The sequence below is a fragment of the Lithobates pipiens genome, unplaced genomic scaffold, assembly GCF_037356315.1.
Source record: "Lithobates pipiens isolate NorthernLeopardFrog02 unplaced genomic scaffold, aLitPip1_a1.2 Scaffold_16, whole genome shotgun sequence".
NCBI classification, from domain to species: domain Eukaryota; kingdom Metazoa; phylum Chordata; class Amphibia; order Anura; family Ranidae; genus Lithobates; species Lithobates pipiens.
The window spans coordinates 356160479-356174009 of record NW_027507748.1 but is presented as its reverse complement, the minus strand read 5'-3'; the positions used below and the strand labels follow the sequence as shown (position 1 = coordinate 356174009).

The 13531-nt window shown below is 37.3% G+C and overlaps 1 protein-coding gene across 2 annotated transcripts in view; it reads left to right on the top strand.

Annotated features, from left to right (window-relative positions):
• RIMS3 (regulating synaptic membrane exocytosis 3) overlaps window positions 1–12920 on the top strand; it is a 234914-nt gene extending 221994 nt beyond the window's left edge. For both annotated transcript variants that reach the window (XM_077481929.1, XM_077481928.1), the window contains exons 5-7: window positions 205–306; window positions 3164–3303; window positions 3815–12920. In XM_077481929.1, the coding sequence (XP_077338055.1) occupies window positions 205–306; window positions 3164–3303; window positions 3815–4027 (455 nt within the window). In that variant the 3' untranslated portion in view covers window positions 4028–12920. The remainder of the gene's footprint in view (window positions 1–204; window positions 307–3163; window positions 3304–3814) is intronic.
• The last annotated feature ends 611 nt before the right edge of the window (window positions 12921–13531 follow it).

Genomic DNA, 13531 nt, shown 5'->3' with positions numbered 1-13531 from the left:
AGCACAAACTGTTTTTTACAGAAGCCCCAGACTATCAAGAATTGTGAGATGCTCTGGTAAGCGACAGGGAGTCAAAGTAGAAAAAAGATCGTACCACTTGCTGTATTTTTCTTGTTCTTTTCATAGATCCTGAAGGGATTTTATGCATTTAATATTTCCATAGCAAATTTCATGTAAAATAACACAGGCCTATTTGTGTTCCAGGAGATGTAAACATTGGTATGATGGACAGGAATGGTCAGCTTGAAGTAGAAGTGATCCAGGCCAGAGGCCTTACTCCAAAACCTGGCTCCAAATCAATTCCAGGTAAATGAGAGCATGCAGGTAGGAATTGTGGTAGTTGAAATGGCTCTCATTGCAGGATATCAGTTTTAAAAAAAAGCCTTCTTTTAACAATTCTAAATCAATCTGCAGCTAGGATTTTTTTACAGGAATTTCAGATTCCTGTAAATTCCACTGCACAGATATGAAATACAAAAGTAAAAATTAAATGTAAAAGAATGTAAATATATTTGCCATTTTTTTGGATATCTTAGGAGTGAATTGACCTGTGTTGATGGAGTAGATTGGGCTTATATCTGAAAGCTGGTGGAGCTTGGAGTAGGTGTGATCAGTTGGTATAAGGGTTGTTATATGTAAGATGTATGTAATGGAAAGTGTACATAGAGCACAACTTTTAATGTAGTGTACTTAACCACTTAAGGACCGAGCCTCTTTCTGAGAGTTAATAACTGTTTTTTTTTTGCTAGAAAATTACTTATAACCCCCAAGCATTATATATATATATATATATATATATATATATATATATATATATATATATATATAAAAAAATTTACACCCTAAAGAATAAAATAGCGGTCATTGCAATACTTTCTCTCACACAGTATTTTTGGAAAAAATACACTTTTTTGAATAAAAAAACAAGAAAACAGTAAAGTTAGCCCAATTTTCTTTTGGATTGGAAAAGATAATGTTACACACTTCAAAATTGCTCCCGCTTGTGGAATGATGACAAACGTTTACCCTTAAAAATCTCCATAGGCGATGTATAAAAAATTCTAAAGGTTTGCATGTTTTGAGTTACAGAGGAGTTCTACACCTAGAATTATTGCTCTCACTCTAATGATCGTGGGGATACCTCACATGTGTGGTTTGAGCACTGCTTACATATGTGTTTGCTTCTGCACGTGAGCTCGGTGGGACGGTGAGCGTTTAAAAAAATATATTTTTTTATTTATTTTACCTTTTATTTTTTATTTTTACACTGTTCTTTTAAAAAAAAAATGTGTCACTTTTATTCCTATCACAAGGAATGTAAACATTCCTTGTAATAGAATGAAAGCATGACAGGACCTCTTAAATATGAGATCTGGGGTCAAAAAGACCTCAGATCTCATAGTTACACTAAAATGCAATAAAAACAAAACAAAAAAAATGTAGTTTCATTTTTTTTTTAAATGTCTCTTTAAGAGCTATGGGCGGAAGTCACGTTTTGACGTCTCTTCCACCCTTCAATGGTATGGAGATGGGTGGAAGCCATTTTCCCCTCACTCTAACAGGACACAGGATCTAATCGCCTCCACCGCTGCCAGCGGCTCCAGTAAGGGCACCAAAGCGATTCCACCGCAGAGACCTCTTTTATCTGAAAGAAGAAGATACCAGGGTTATGGTTGCTAGCTTCTGCCATAACAACAATATCATTCTTCAAAGTACTGACGTATAACGATGAGACCGTAAGTGGTTAAAGAAGACCTAGACTTAGGAAAACTATATACCGGTACTTCAAAAATTGAACAGGCCTAATTATTTCATTGAACAGTGTCCCTTTGGAGCGGCTCTTCCTCCTCCTAGATTCACTCTCAGCCCCAAGCCCAACCCCAAATAATCAATGTCTTTGTCTATCGGTCTTCTGGGGCTAGAATACAAGAGGGTCTCTAGGCACTGTCACTTGTGTGGAAGTATTCCGCAGCTTCTAATTAGTAATTACATGTTAAAGGTTTATTTACTATTTGCCTTGCCACTTTAAAAAAAATGAAATTAATCCCTATTGCACAGTCAAACGTGACATCATAAGCACAGGTCCACTTTGATGTAATTACTAGAAAAGGCATATTGTCTTCACTTTTCTATCAAAAGACTAATAGTAATTTCTTTACTTGTACTGTGTAGCTATACAATATTTTGTTAAAGTGGTTGTAAACCCTCACATATATCCAGTGAAGTGAATAGCCTCAGATGACACACAGAGATGAAACAAATCTCCCTACATAAGTTTTACTTGTATATTTGCTGTCTCCCCCTTTATATACTCTTTGGAATGTGCAAATCGTGTTAGAATTCTTTCTACCTCTTCAAGCAGTGGGCGGGGAGTCTGGGTGTGAGCTGATTGGAGGAAAGGGAACCCCCCCCCCCACATAGGTAGAGGAACAAAGGAACTTGCAGATCTGTAGTCTCCCAGCTCCCTGCCCATCTCTCTCTAAGTTCCCTCTCCAACACAAATTTTAAGCCACTGTTATCTCATGTGCCGGAGAACTTGTCAGAAGTAACTGCTGATAACAGTAAGTAAGGAACGGAGCACCAGAGAGAAATTACACTTAGAGCTTTGCAGAGAGACAAGTAAATACTGGGGGGGGGGGGGGGGGGTGGTTTACAACTACTTTAAATAATACAATTACTTTCAATTTAAAGTTACCAGCAAATTCCACAGAATGTGGAAAAAGTGTGGTGTTCTTTTCAAGTAGTGGATGTTTTAACCTCTTTGCGACAGCTGTACACATATATATATATATATATATGAGGTGGCAGGTCGCATATATGCATTGCGGTCTTGTTCTGGGGCACACTCCATTTACACTTCCGGAACTGTAATTGAACTGTCATAGACTGCTCGCCGGTCAAGTCACAACGTTCTGGAGCTGGCATGAAGTCCTGATGATATCAGCATGGTGCAATCAATCACAGTGCTGCACGATCAGGAGCCCCTCTTACCAGCCTGGCATCACTTCACACTTAAAATGTCAGCTCCTGCCAATGGAAAGGGGGTAATTAAACTGTCTGAAACTATTGCTAAGCTAAGGACTGGATAAGACCCAGGCTTTGATAATGACCTCCCTACTCTTTCTTTTTATAACTTTAAATTATTTTTTTTTTTTATGTACAGCCCCATATATTAAGGTCTACCTGATAGAGAATGGAGCTTGCCTGTCAAAGAAGAAGACAAGGACAGCAAAGAAAACTTGGGATCCAGTATATCAACAGGTTCTTCAGTTTGATGAAGGACCTCAGGGGAAGGTATTGCAGGTGAGCTTTAGAAAATCAGCATACCAAACGACAAAATCATTTCTTTATTGAAGTAAAATACATTTAAAGTTGTTACGATTAAAAATGTATTTAGTATATGTTAGGTATACACAAATGTATAGGCTCCATAGCCAGCTTTATGAACATTAAACCATAGAGTAGAGAAGAGCTGCAGAGACAGATACTGCATAGTCTATCATCCATCTGTAAAGGAACAGAAAGAATATTCTAATGTGTATACAGATACCCGTTTCTGAATTGTTTTAGATCACAAGCAGGCAACACTTATATATATATTCATTTTTTATAAATGGATCAGTGTTCTTTTTAAGCCACAGTAGGAAATTAGAGTGGATCTTGTATAAGATAAGTCTGTATGCCCTATACTGTGGAAGAAATGATATTAGTGATATACACTATACATCGTACCATACGTACTAAGATACTAATCCATGAATGAATATATCACGCATTGATGTATGAAAAAGTACTATCTGTATGTCTTCCACAGGTCATTGTTTGGGGAGACTATGGAAGAATGGACCACAAATGCTTCATGGGGATGGCACAAATCCTACTTGAAGAGCTTGATTTAAGTTCCTGTGTCACTGGGTGGTACAAACTCTTTCCTACTTCTTCTTTAGCAGACTCCAGCATTGCTCCCCTGACGCGCCGGCTGTCCCAGTCTTCACTGGAAAGCTCCACCAGTCCATCCTGCACCTAACCTAGGAGGAACACATCTTTTGTGCAATCCTTTCCTCCTTTTTTTGCAGCCTAACCAGTAAACTTCCTCTTTTTTTACCACCAGATACACATCACAGACTGCATTACAAAATCAGCAGGTAAATTCAGGGCTCTAGAAAAGGAGGGAGTTAGCTGCAGCTAAGGCCCTGTGCAACACAAAGTCAAAAGCTGCCAATTAAATGATACTGCAAAAAAAGAAACACTTTTGAGACTGTTATAATATTTAATACAGAAAAAAATCCAGATAAACCAAACAAGGATACTCCGATCAAAATATGCTCAACAAAGCAGTCCATATTATCTAGGTAACACAGAGAGGGCTGTAAAGTCAAAGAATCAGCTGCCTTGGCAACCTTTACTCTTCTTGAGTAAGTGTATAGCTAATGCAATTCTCCAGCACTTCAAAATGCTACGTATCATTCTGTTAAAAGAGAACAAACACAAAAGAAGCACACTAAACGGCACATCGATGCCAAATTACAGTATCTGGAATAAGATCAATCACTTTCACTAAGGATATCTCACTGGCTTCTCACCCTTTCCTTGTCAGTCTTTTCATCTAAATCAATTTTCTGTCCCTTTCCTACTACCTACCCTCCTCAGGCAAGACAAAAGCTGCATTTACTAAGATGGCGACTGTGATATCATGTATATTTCATAGACAACTGCATACAATCACAAATATGAATGCATTTACATATATCTATATAGCAGAATGATATTTTTTCAGGTATCAGAATATTTTTTTTTACATTTTTTGCTTTATTTAAAAAGGAATGTAGCATTTCAATGTGCAATTTTATTTTGAACAAAAAGAATTGCAGACAAGACATTTGATGCTTCTCTTCTACACTTTCTTTTTGTGGCACAGATAAGCAATCTTGTTTAGATATATACATATAACTGCATGTCACTTTTTGTGTAGTTAAACTAAAGCATTAAACTCACACTAGTTTCTTTTTTAAGTGCATTAAAGAATTTGCACTGCGTCAAATTTTACCCTATTTCATGTCTAGAAGGCCTGCTACATGCTTCTTTTGCACGAAGATAATGTCCCTGGCAAACCAAGTTTAAAGTACCATAGACCTGGGTGGCCCATGGCTGGCAAAAACTGTTTGCTCAGGGAAAGATACAGCAGGCCTATGGTTTTTATTTTTGCAAATGGCATGACAATTGTTTGTGTTTATCCTTCAAGTGCACAGCTAAAGCATTTCCTACAACTCAGATACAAAGTTCTACCTTTGACCATGGACAATGCCTAGTAATGAAAAAAAGAAATGCTGAGCCAAGTCAGGATACAGGTTGGAGTTAAAACTCTAGGAGCAAACATGTAGCATGTGACCTGATGTAGCAATTAATCCTATTTCTCTAAGGATGTCTACAATAACAACTCAGGGCTGCAAACTGTAGTGGACATAAAATATGGGAGAAGACTAAGATCTTCTCTAGCGTTGATGGCAAAGTATACGCTTTGTGCTAGTCTTCATCATTTTCTAACAAATGCAATACAATGCCTGCAGAAAATGATCTTTACATTAATAAAATATTAATGTATTCCTTCCAAAAAAAATAAAAATGAAATGGAAATAAAATAAGAAGAATCAAATAGAATATACATCATTGCTTAAGATAAAAGGCTTCAGAGAGGGGTTTCAGAATGGACACCATCGCACCATAAGAGTATAGGCCGACAATGGACTGTAATATAAGCAAAGTTAGTTTTATTCTATTTTGCCAGTAGACACCCATGGGTATTGAAGGGAATATTTTGTACTGTCCATGATGCACAATTACCTAAAGGACACCGTAAAAAGGGGTATGATTATTTCCACATTATTTTTTTAATTTTATGAGTGTACCTTTGGTGGATCAACATATCAGCTACAAGTAGCAGCTGGTGCCAAAGAATTCAGACTGCAGAGAAACCCTCAAAAAAGGTTGATATACTGGTCCATCGAAGCATAAAAATTATTGTAAAAATATATTTATTTAAGAACTGCAAAAAGCTTTAGAGGTTATTTACTATTAAGACAGAAAAGATGTGACCTATTGAGCTGAAATATCAAGATTTGCCATAATGTCCATTTTGTTGATCATATGATAGAAAACATACAATAAGATATTGGAAGAAATACATCTCAGTGTTTTTTCTTCCACTCAGATCCAGGTATCTCATGGTTCAGTTAAGTAGTCTGATAAACTAGGTACAACCAATCCCTTGATAGGAATTTCAGTAGTATACTTGACAGAGCTCCTATTCCTGCTAACTGACTGGGTATCTAAGTTGCTTGACTTCTGAGTCAAGTTGGGGGAGCTTTGTCAGCTGCATGGATGTCAGTTGATTACTTGTATCTGCCTCAAATTAAACCTTGAGGAAAATGTCATGACAACTTGAGGAAGAAAAGGGGAAAAGCCCTTTAAGGAGGTTCGTGTAAAAGCTCACTATTCAACTGCCAAAGACTATGGTTTAGTCCTTTTGTGTAGTCTGTCACCCTTTGGTGTAACTTAATTACTTGCATGAAGAATGACCTTATGAAGAAGACCTGTTTTTATGCTTTGAGCAGCAATTGTTTGTGTCTAGTTTAATTTGTCTGTGAGCAATACCTAGTATCAAAATGCAAATGTGCAGCAACGTATTAACCCATGAGGCAATTGATTCTGTTGTGAAACTTGCACTAGACTAATCAGATCCAAATGCTGATTGGTTACGTACTATACTGCTGCATTTCTTTTGTGTCTCCATGTGTGCCATGACTATGTTTGTTCTGTTACACTTGATACAATAACATGTAAGCCAGGGCATTTCTTATTCCTATATCATGCCTAGATCAATCTCTTGTCACACCTTTGTAAGAATTCATACATATCTGCAGTTATTCAGTACCAGTTAGAAAACTATTTTCATGGTATGGGTTTAATTAGTACGTTTAAGAGCAGTGGTGTGTTGTATCCTTTGGAGCAGTTTAGAGTGTAGTTAGGCCATTGGAAACTGGTAGGTTGTTATGAATTTCTGCGCATAACTTTTACATATAAAAAAGCCCTGGATTAACATATATATATATACCTTTTGGGTTCAAACACATTCATAAAGTAAATGCATCACAAATATGGACAATTTAAACTGAACATTATATGAAAGAAATGCATAAACAGAGGTCACATTCAGTAAAAAGCTGCATGTCAAAACAATCAGAAAATTTGACCTTTCTACTTTGGGTTTCGTTTGCTTCCCTTTTGGTCAGCAAGGCTAGTGATCACATTAAAAAAAGAAAAAAAGGAGGCTCAAGAGAAGTAAGGCATTGCCTAGACTTTCTTTGTTCCTTTAATGTGAATTGCTTTTCTGATCAGTAGGAAGGTGTCAGCATACCTCCCCATTTTTTGAAATGTGAACGAGGAACACCTATTAGCAAAAGTATGTAGGCATAGGAAGCACCACCTGCCACACCAACTTGAAAGAGAATTCTATAAAAAAAATAAAGTCTACAAGTGCTTTTTGTTACCACTACAATTCCTTTATATTAGCTTTTGAAATCTACAAATGTAGCAATTTAGAAACTTGATGAAAGGTTTAGCACAGGGAAACACTTTTTGAAAGATAAATAGTGCATTTAGTGGGACACATGAGAAGGAAAGAAGAACAGAGGGACATTACCTTGAAATCAGGGACAGTTGGAAGCTATATGTCAGGGATGGTGTCAGGCTGACTTCCACACAAAAAGTTTTGATTGCTTTGAACAACATCTTGGGGTATCCTCTGACCATCCTCCGTTAATTTGTTAAATTTTATTGTAGTCTAAATTGCCCAGTTTTGAGACAAATGTTGTCTTGCTTTAAACCAACTATGAATATGCAAGATGTTTCCTGTATTCACTCACTTTACAAAATTAATTCTTTACCTTCAACCTTGCAGTGGGTAACACAACTTATTTGATCTCTTTACAAGGACAAAAACCATCTTGCAACATTTTCTGATATAAGTCCCACCCAAGAAATTCCCATGAGCAGAAATGTGTACAATAATATGCATACAATATACAAAATGCCAGTACTGAAAGTTTATCTAATCATTATAATAGAGGATCTTCTTACTGGTATTGCTGCACTAAGTAAGCTTAATGCCTGTGTCTTGGCAACAAAAAAAAAGTTTTAAAATTGTAGGTACAACTAAAACGAATAAAAATGGTAAACCATACAGTACCATGCTTCACTCACCAAGACATATACATACTCAACTCTGTATCTCAACTCTCAACCCCCAAGCATGTGAGCATGAGTGGGTAGAAATCACCAATGCAGTCACAGTATCAGGGTTTTCCATTCTTGAGGAACAGTCCTAATAATAACTGTATCCACTTGATCTAAGTGTAAGTTTGTAAGGAATTGGTGTCAGTTGGGATGGGAGTATGGACATTCATACCTTAACTGCAGTTTTTTTAAATGAATGATTATCATGGCAGAGTATGTGTTTTTAATGTATTCTTTGTCATCAAATTATGATCTTTTGCTTACTCACGTCTGACCATCTTTGAGAGACTTTGATCATAATGCTGAGTGTTTTATTCAATTTTCAGACTCCCTCCTATATCATTTTTATTTCTATGTTTAACATTCAGATTCCCTAGATATCCTAATTAAGGATTAATTAATGGATTAAGCCCAATGTGGATGAAACACATCATGGGGTGTGACCAATGGGCGGGAATCTGAGCTTAAGCCTATCTTTCATTCACATCACAAAAGAGTTGAATACAGTGTGCAGCGGTACTTGTATGCTATATTATGATCAGTACGGCCAACAATTTTCCACATTGCTCTTCACCTTATTAAATAAATTCAGTTTTTTCAATTAATTTCATCCATGCATTGGGGAACCTTTTACTGTACAAATATAGGAGTGGGTATTGCTGATCTTATTTTGCAGGTTCACATCAGCAATGGCAGCTCAAATATTTTCCTCCTGTTTTTTAAAGTACACCTACTTTTTTTACTAAACATAGCCGACCCTCCCTAGCTGACTAATCTAATATAGAACCCCCCCTACCCAGATGCCTATTTCCTGTCCCTAAACTTTGTGGCCTCCTTCGCTGTTTACAGCCTCACTGACAAAATGTGTTCATGTGCTTTTTGAGCCTTTGTAATAGCTTCCCATGGGACTTAAATTCTCCTTGCGTCTCTATTATAGAAGCACGACCCCTTTCCATTCTATAAGTAGTCCTACCACACAGTACGGCTAGCGCATGGGAAGATTTCATATAGAGGAGAAAAAATTAAAGTGGTTGTAAACCTCAGACATGAAATATGAACAAAGGATATCCCTCTATAGTCTGTACTTGTCTCAATCCAGAGCACTAAGTGTCATGTCTGTATGACACCTCACTCCTTTGCTATCAGCATGAATCACTTTTGACAAGTTTTCCTAACACCAAGAGAAATATTGTGACAGGGGAGGCACCTCTAAATGATTGACAGCCTCAGCTCTGTTCCTGTGTGCTCTGTGAAGAAGGGTATGTCCCTTCCCTCCAATCAGCCGTCAGAGCTCTCCTCAATGAGCCCTGCAGAGTGTAATTTCAGATCTCTGCACCATTTTTCTGGCAGCTTAAGCAAGCTTTATAAATCCTGGACTTTGAATGTATGTAGAGCAGAGAAAACAGCAGATAAACAGGTACAGTTAATGTAGGAGGATTTGTTTCATCTCTTTGTATCACCTGAGGCCAGTCACTTCACTGGATATATATATGTAAAGGTTTACAACCACTTTAAGGAAGCATCTGGATGGAAGAATCTAGTTTAGACTAGGGTAGACTGGGAGGTTTCAGCAAAAGTGTAATTGTACTTTAGGCATTTGCTTTATAGCACGGTCAGCTAACAGGATTTTTTTTTGTATAAAAATACATAATCTTACAACATTGACAGGTTATTTACATAATGCAGCCACCTGCAAAGCTGGAGGTAAATTTAACACCTTTAGCAAATAAAGCCCTAAGTACTTAGGTTGGATTGATGTTAAAAGAGATGCCTTATATGACTTTTTCCATCCTGATCTAAACCCCGCTGTTTGTGTCATTTGCATTCTGTTTTGTCAAGACCACTTTAAAGATGAAAGCAGTGCAGGTGCACACATAAAGGTCAGTCTCTCCCACCGCAGGAGCCCAGCTGAGGTTACAAGCACATATTGTTTAGAATTCTCATTAAGGCCTCCACACAGGCCCGATAACGAATGCTGTGCAATTAAACTGCATCCAGGGAACAGAAAAGTAACAATGCCCATCGCTTTTCGGAGGTGCCTGGGAACGTTTCTAATATTCAGCAAAAAAATGAAGTTATGCATTTTTTTTTTTTTACATTGTCAGCAAAAGTTATAAAAGAGAAGGAAAAAGGAGGGGGGTAGATACGAGTGAAATATGTGACTGGACTAAGAGAGTTGGTAAGCTCTCACAAGCAGGGCCCTCCTAATCCTCTTGTCTTGGATTGTATTTCAACTGTACTGTCTGCCTTTATATTGTAAAGTGCTGCGCAAACTGTTGTGCTATATAAATCCTGTATAATAATAGAGACAGTTTAATTGTACTCTTGCTACTTCTTCCAATGGCTAGAAGTCGCTTACTATAAGGAGGCTAGATTTCTGTGGGTTTTTTTATTTTTCATTTTTAAGTACTTGCTAGTAAGTTCACTGCTTAATAACTTGGTCTTGTTATTGTTAAAGGGATTTTGTTGTCGTACGAAAACAGTACACATTAGTAGTTCATTCTGTTCACGTACAATTTTTATTTTTTTGAGTTTGTCCCTTCGGAAATTTTCATTTGTAAAATCTGAATCGACTGCCGAAAGTGGTGTACACACTATACGAAAATCAAACGATCGTGCCTCGTATGGAATTTTTTCTTCCGTCACGGATTTTGTAGTCGTACGAAAACAGTACACATTAGTCGTTTATTCTGTTCATGTACAATCTTTTTTTTTGAGTTTGTCCCTTTGGAAATTTTAATTTGTAAAATCTGAATCGACTGCCAAAAGTGGTGTACACACTATACGAAAGTGGTGTACACACTATACGAAAATCAAACGATCATGCCTCGTATGGAATGGTATTTTTTCTTCTCAGTTACTGATAGTGTGCACCTATAGTGTGGGCTTTAGCAAATTTACTCCAGCTCTAATTAGTACCTGAACCTGATTAGTACCTCATGAACTGCATGATCTAAACTTGGATATACACGGATTGAGTTTTGGCTGGTTCCTTATATGCCAGTGGAAATTCGCTTAGTGGATGGCTCTGTCAGTTGCCTTCCACCTGACATCCATGGTTGAAAAATCAAAAGAGTCAGGCAGAGGATTGTTGACTAAACAGTGGCCAGTTACGGAGTAACATGAAAAGCAAAGAATATATAGGCTGCTTTTGATAATCTCTATTAAAAAAACTAGTTGCCTAAAGCCAGCCATAGATAGTTGTATCTTGGCTGGTTCAGCAGGGACCGGCCAAGATTAGAACCCTGTATCGGCAGTTGTACCTGTCAGAACACAACAGCTCAGCGTGGGGAGATCGCTATACTAACGTTGGATCATTAATGCAGTCGCTCCAACCAGCGTGGTCAGTTTTTTTTTTTTGTTTAACCTGCTGGGTTGAGCTAAAAACAGATATTAGTGTGTACCAGGCCTTTAGATTGTCTGATCCTCTTTCAGCAGAGATGATGTGATCGAGCATTTAGGCGTTCACACTTATGATCAGCACTAAAGGAGCCTGGAACAGCATTTCTCCAGGAAAAATAAGCATTTCAATCCTTTTGTTACTGTTAATTTATCCGCCTCAACAAGACTGTCATCATGGTTTTATGCGATCTTCGAATAATGGTCTGCTTTGACATGCCATACAGTACCATTTTTAACATTAATGGAGGGAACAGCATGGAAAAACCCTTTAACAGTAAACAGACCCTTTAAGCAATCTTTACAAGTTTGAAAACTCACAAAACAAGGTGGTGTGTCCCATAGCATTCATATTCTAGCTGACATTTTTATATACAGAAGAGAAGTTAAAAACAAGCCCTAAAACTGTTAAAAAGACATGCTTATGCCTTCATCTTGATAGGATATTCGCAAGGAGCAAACACACAAAGCATTTTGCAAACACACACTGCTTCCTTTGTTCATATAAAGCACCAGCAGTTTGACGAGAACTGTGTTCAGAGCAAGCTGAACAGGAAATCGACTTACACACAGCACAAGCAGTTCTGGCTGCCCCACAGGCCTAAATTGGTCCAGCGCCTTAAAAGCAGGAATGAATTAGCATCAGTCTGCCAGGCAGAGTCAATCAGGCCACACACAGACAATCCCAGAAGATGACAGCAGAGGGTGTCGTTCCAATAGCTCTGTCACTTGTACTTACAGAAGTGCCCTACTTTCTGGCTCATTGTTGAATGTTTGTAATGCTTTAATGCTATGAATGTGGTGTCACAAAATTTGATACCTGCTTCTACTTGTAAAGCTTTGTGTATGGGAAAAATATATATAAATATATATATATATATATATATAAAGATATATAAAAAAAATAAAAATAAAGGCCAAGTATGTGACAGATTATGTTTGTATTACAGAAAAAGATAAAGCAGATGTTTATGATAAAAAAAAGGGGAAACCTGCATTTTTTACCTGTGCCCTGTAATGTTTTATAGACGTGGTCTTTCCTGTCAAATCCTTGTATTTTTGTGGTTTTCATGCAGCAGGACTGATGACTATGAGAAATAAAAGAAAAATGCACGATTTTTCTTTTTGTAAAATATTCTTGGCAATTTTTGAAAGGAGCACATTTAAATTGTGAGCTTGTAACGCATGTATTCTGGCAACCAGAGATTATTAAACTTAATTAAAATAAATGTAGCGCCTCCTGTCAGACTTTATTTGTGTGTATGCATATGCATGTCTAATAATGTATAAACAAATATCCTACGCATTAGCACACAAAAAAGAGCTGCAGGCAATAAAGTGAAATATCACTCAATTATGGAATAAAAAATGTCTGCGCTCCTAATACAGGGATGTCAAAACTCAATATGTGCTGTAGACACAAAAAACTCTAAACAAAAAGATTCAATCATACACAATAAATCAGAATCTATCAACAATCCTTATTATGTGAATCCAAAAAAGTCCGTATATGTATGCACAAATTTGTGTGAACACGTCCATTGAAACAGTCTATGTCAGGGATATGCAATTAGCGGACCTCCAGCTGTTGCAGAACTACAAGTCCCATGAGGCATAGCAAGACTCTGACAGCCACAAGCATGACACCTAGAGGCAGAGGCATGATGGGACTTGTAGTTTTGCAACAGCTGGATGTCCGCTAATTGCAGATCCCTGGTCTATGTGAAATTACTCCAAGCAAGCGCAGAAGGTACATGAAAGTAGGAAACCGCCGCCATAATTAAAGCTAGTCATACATTATACAGTTTTCTTATTCAATTTCCTTTAGATTTATCTTCAA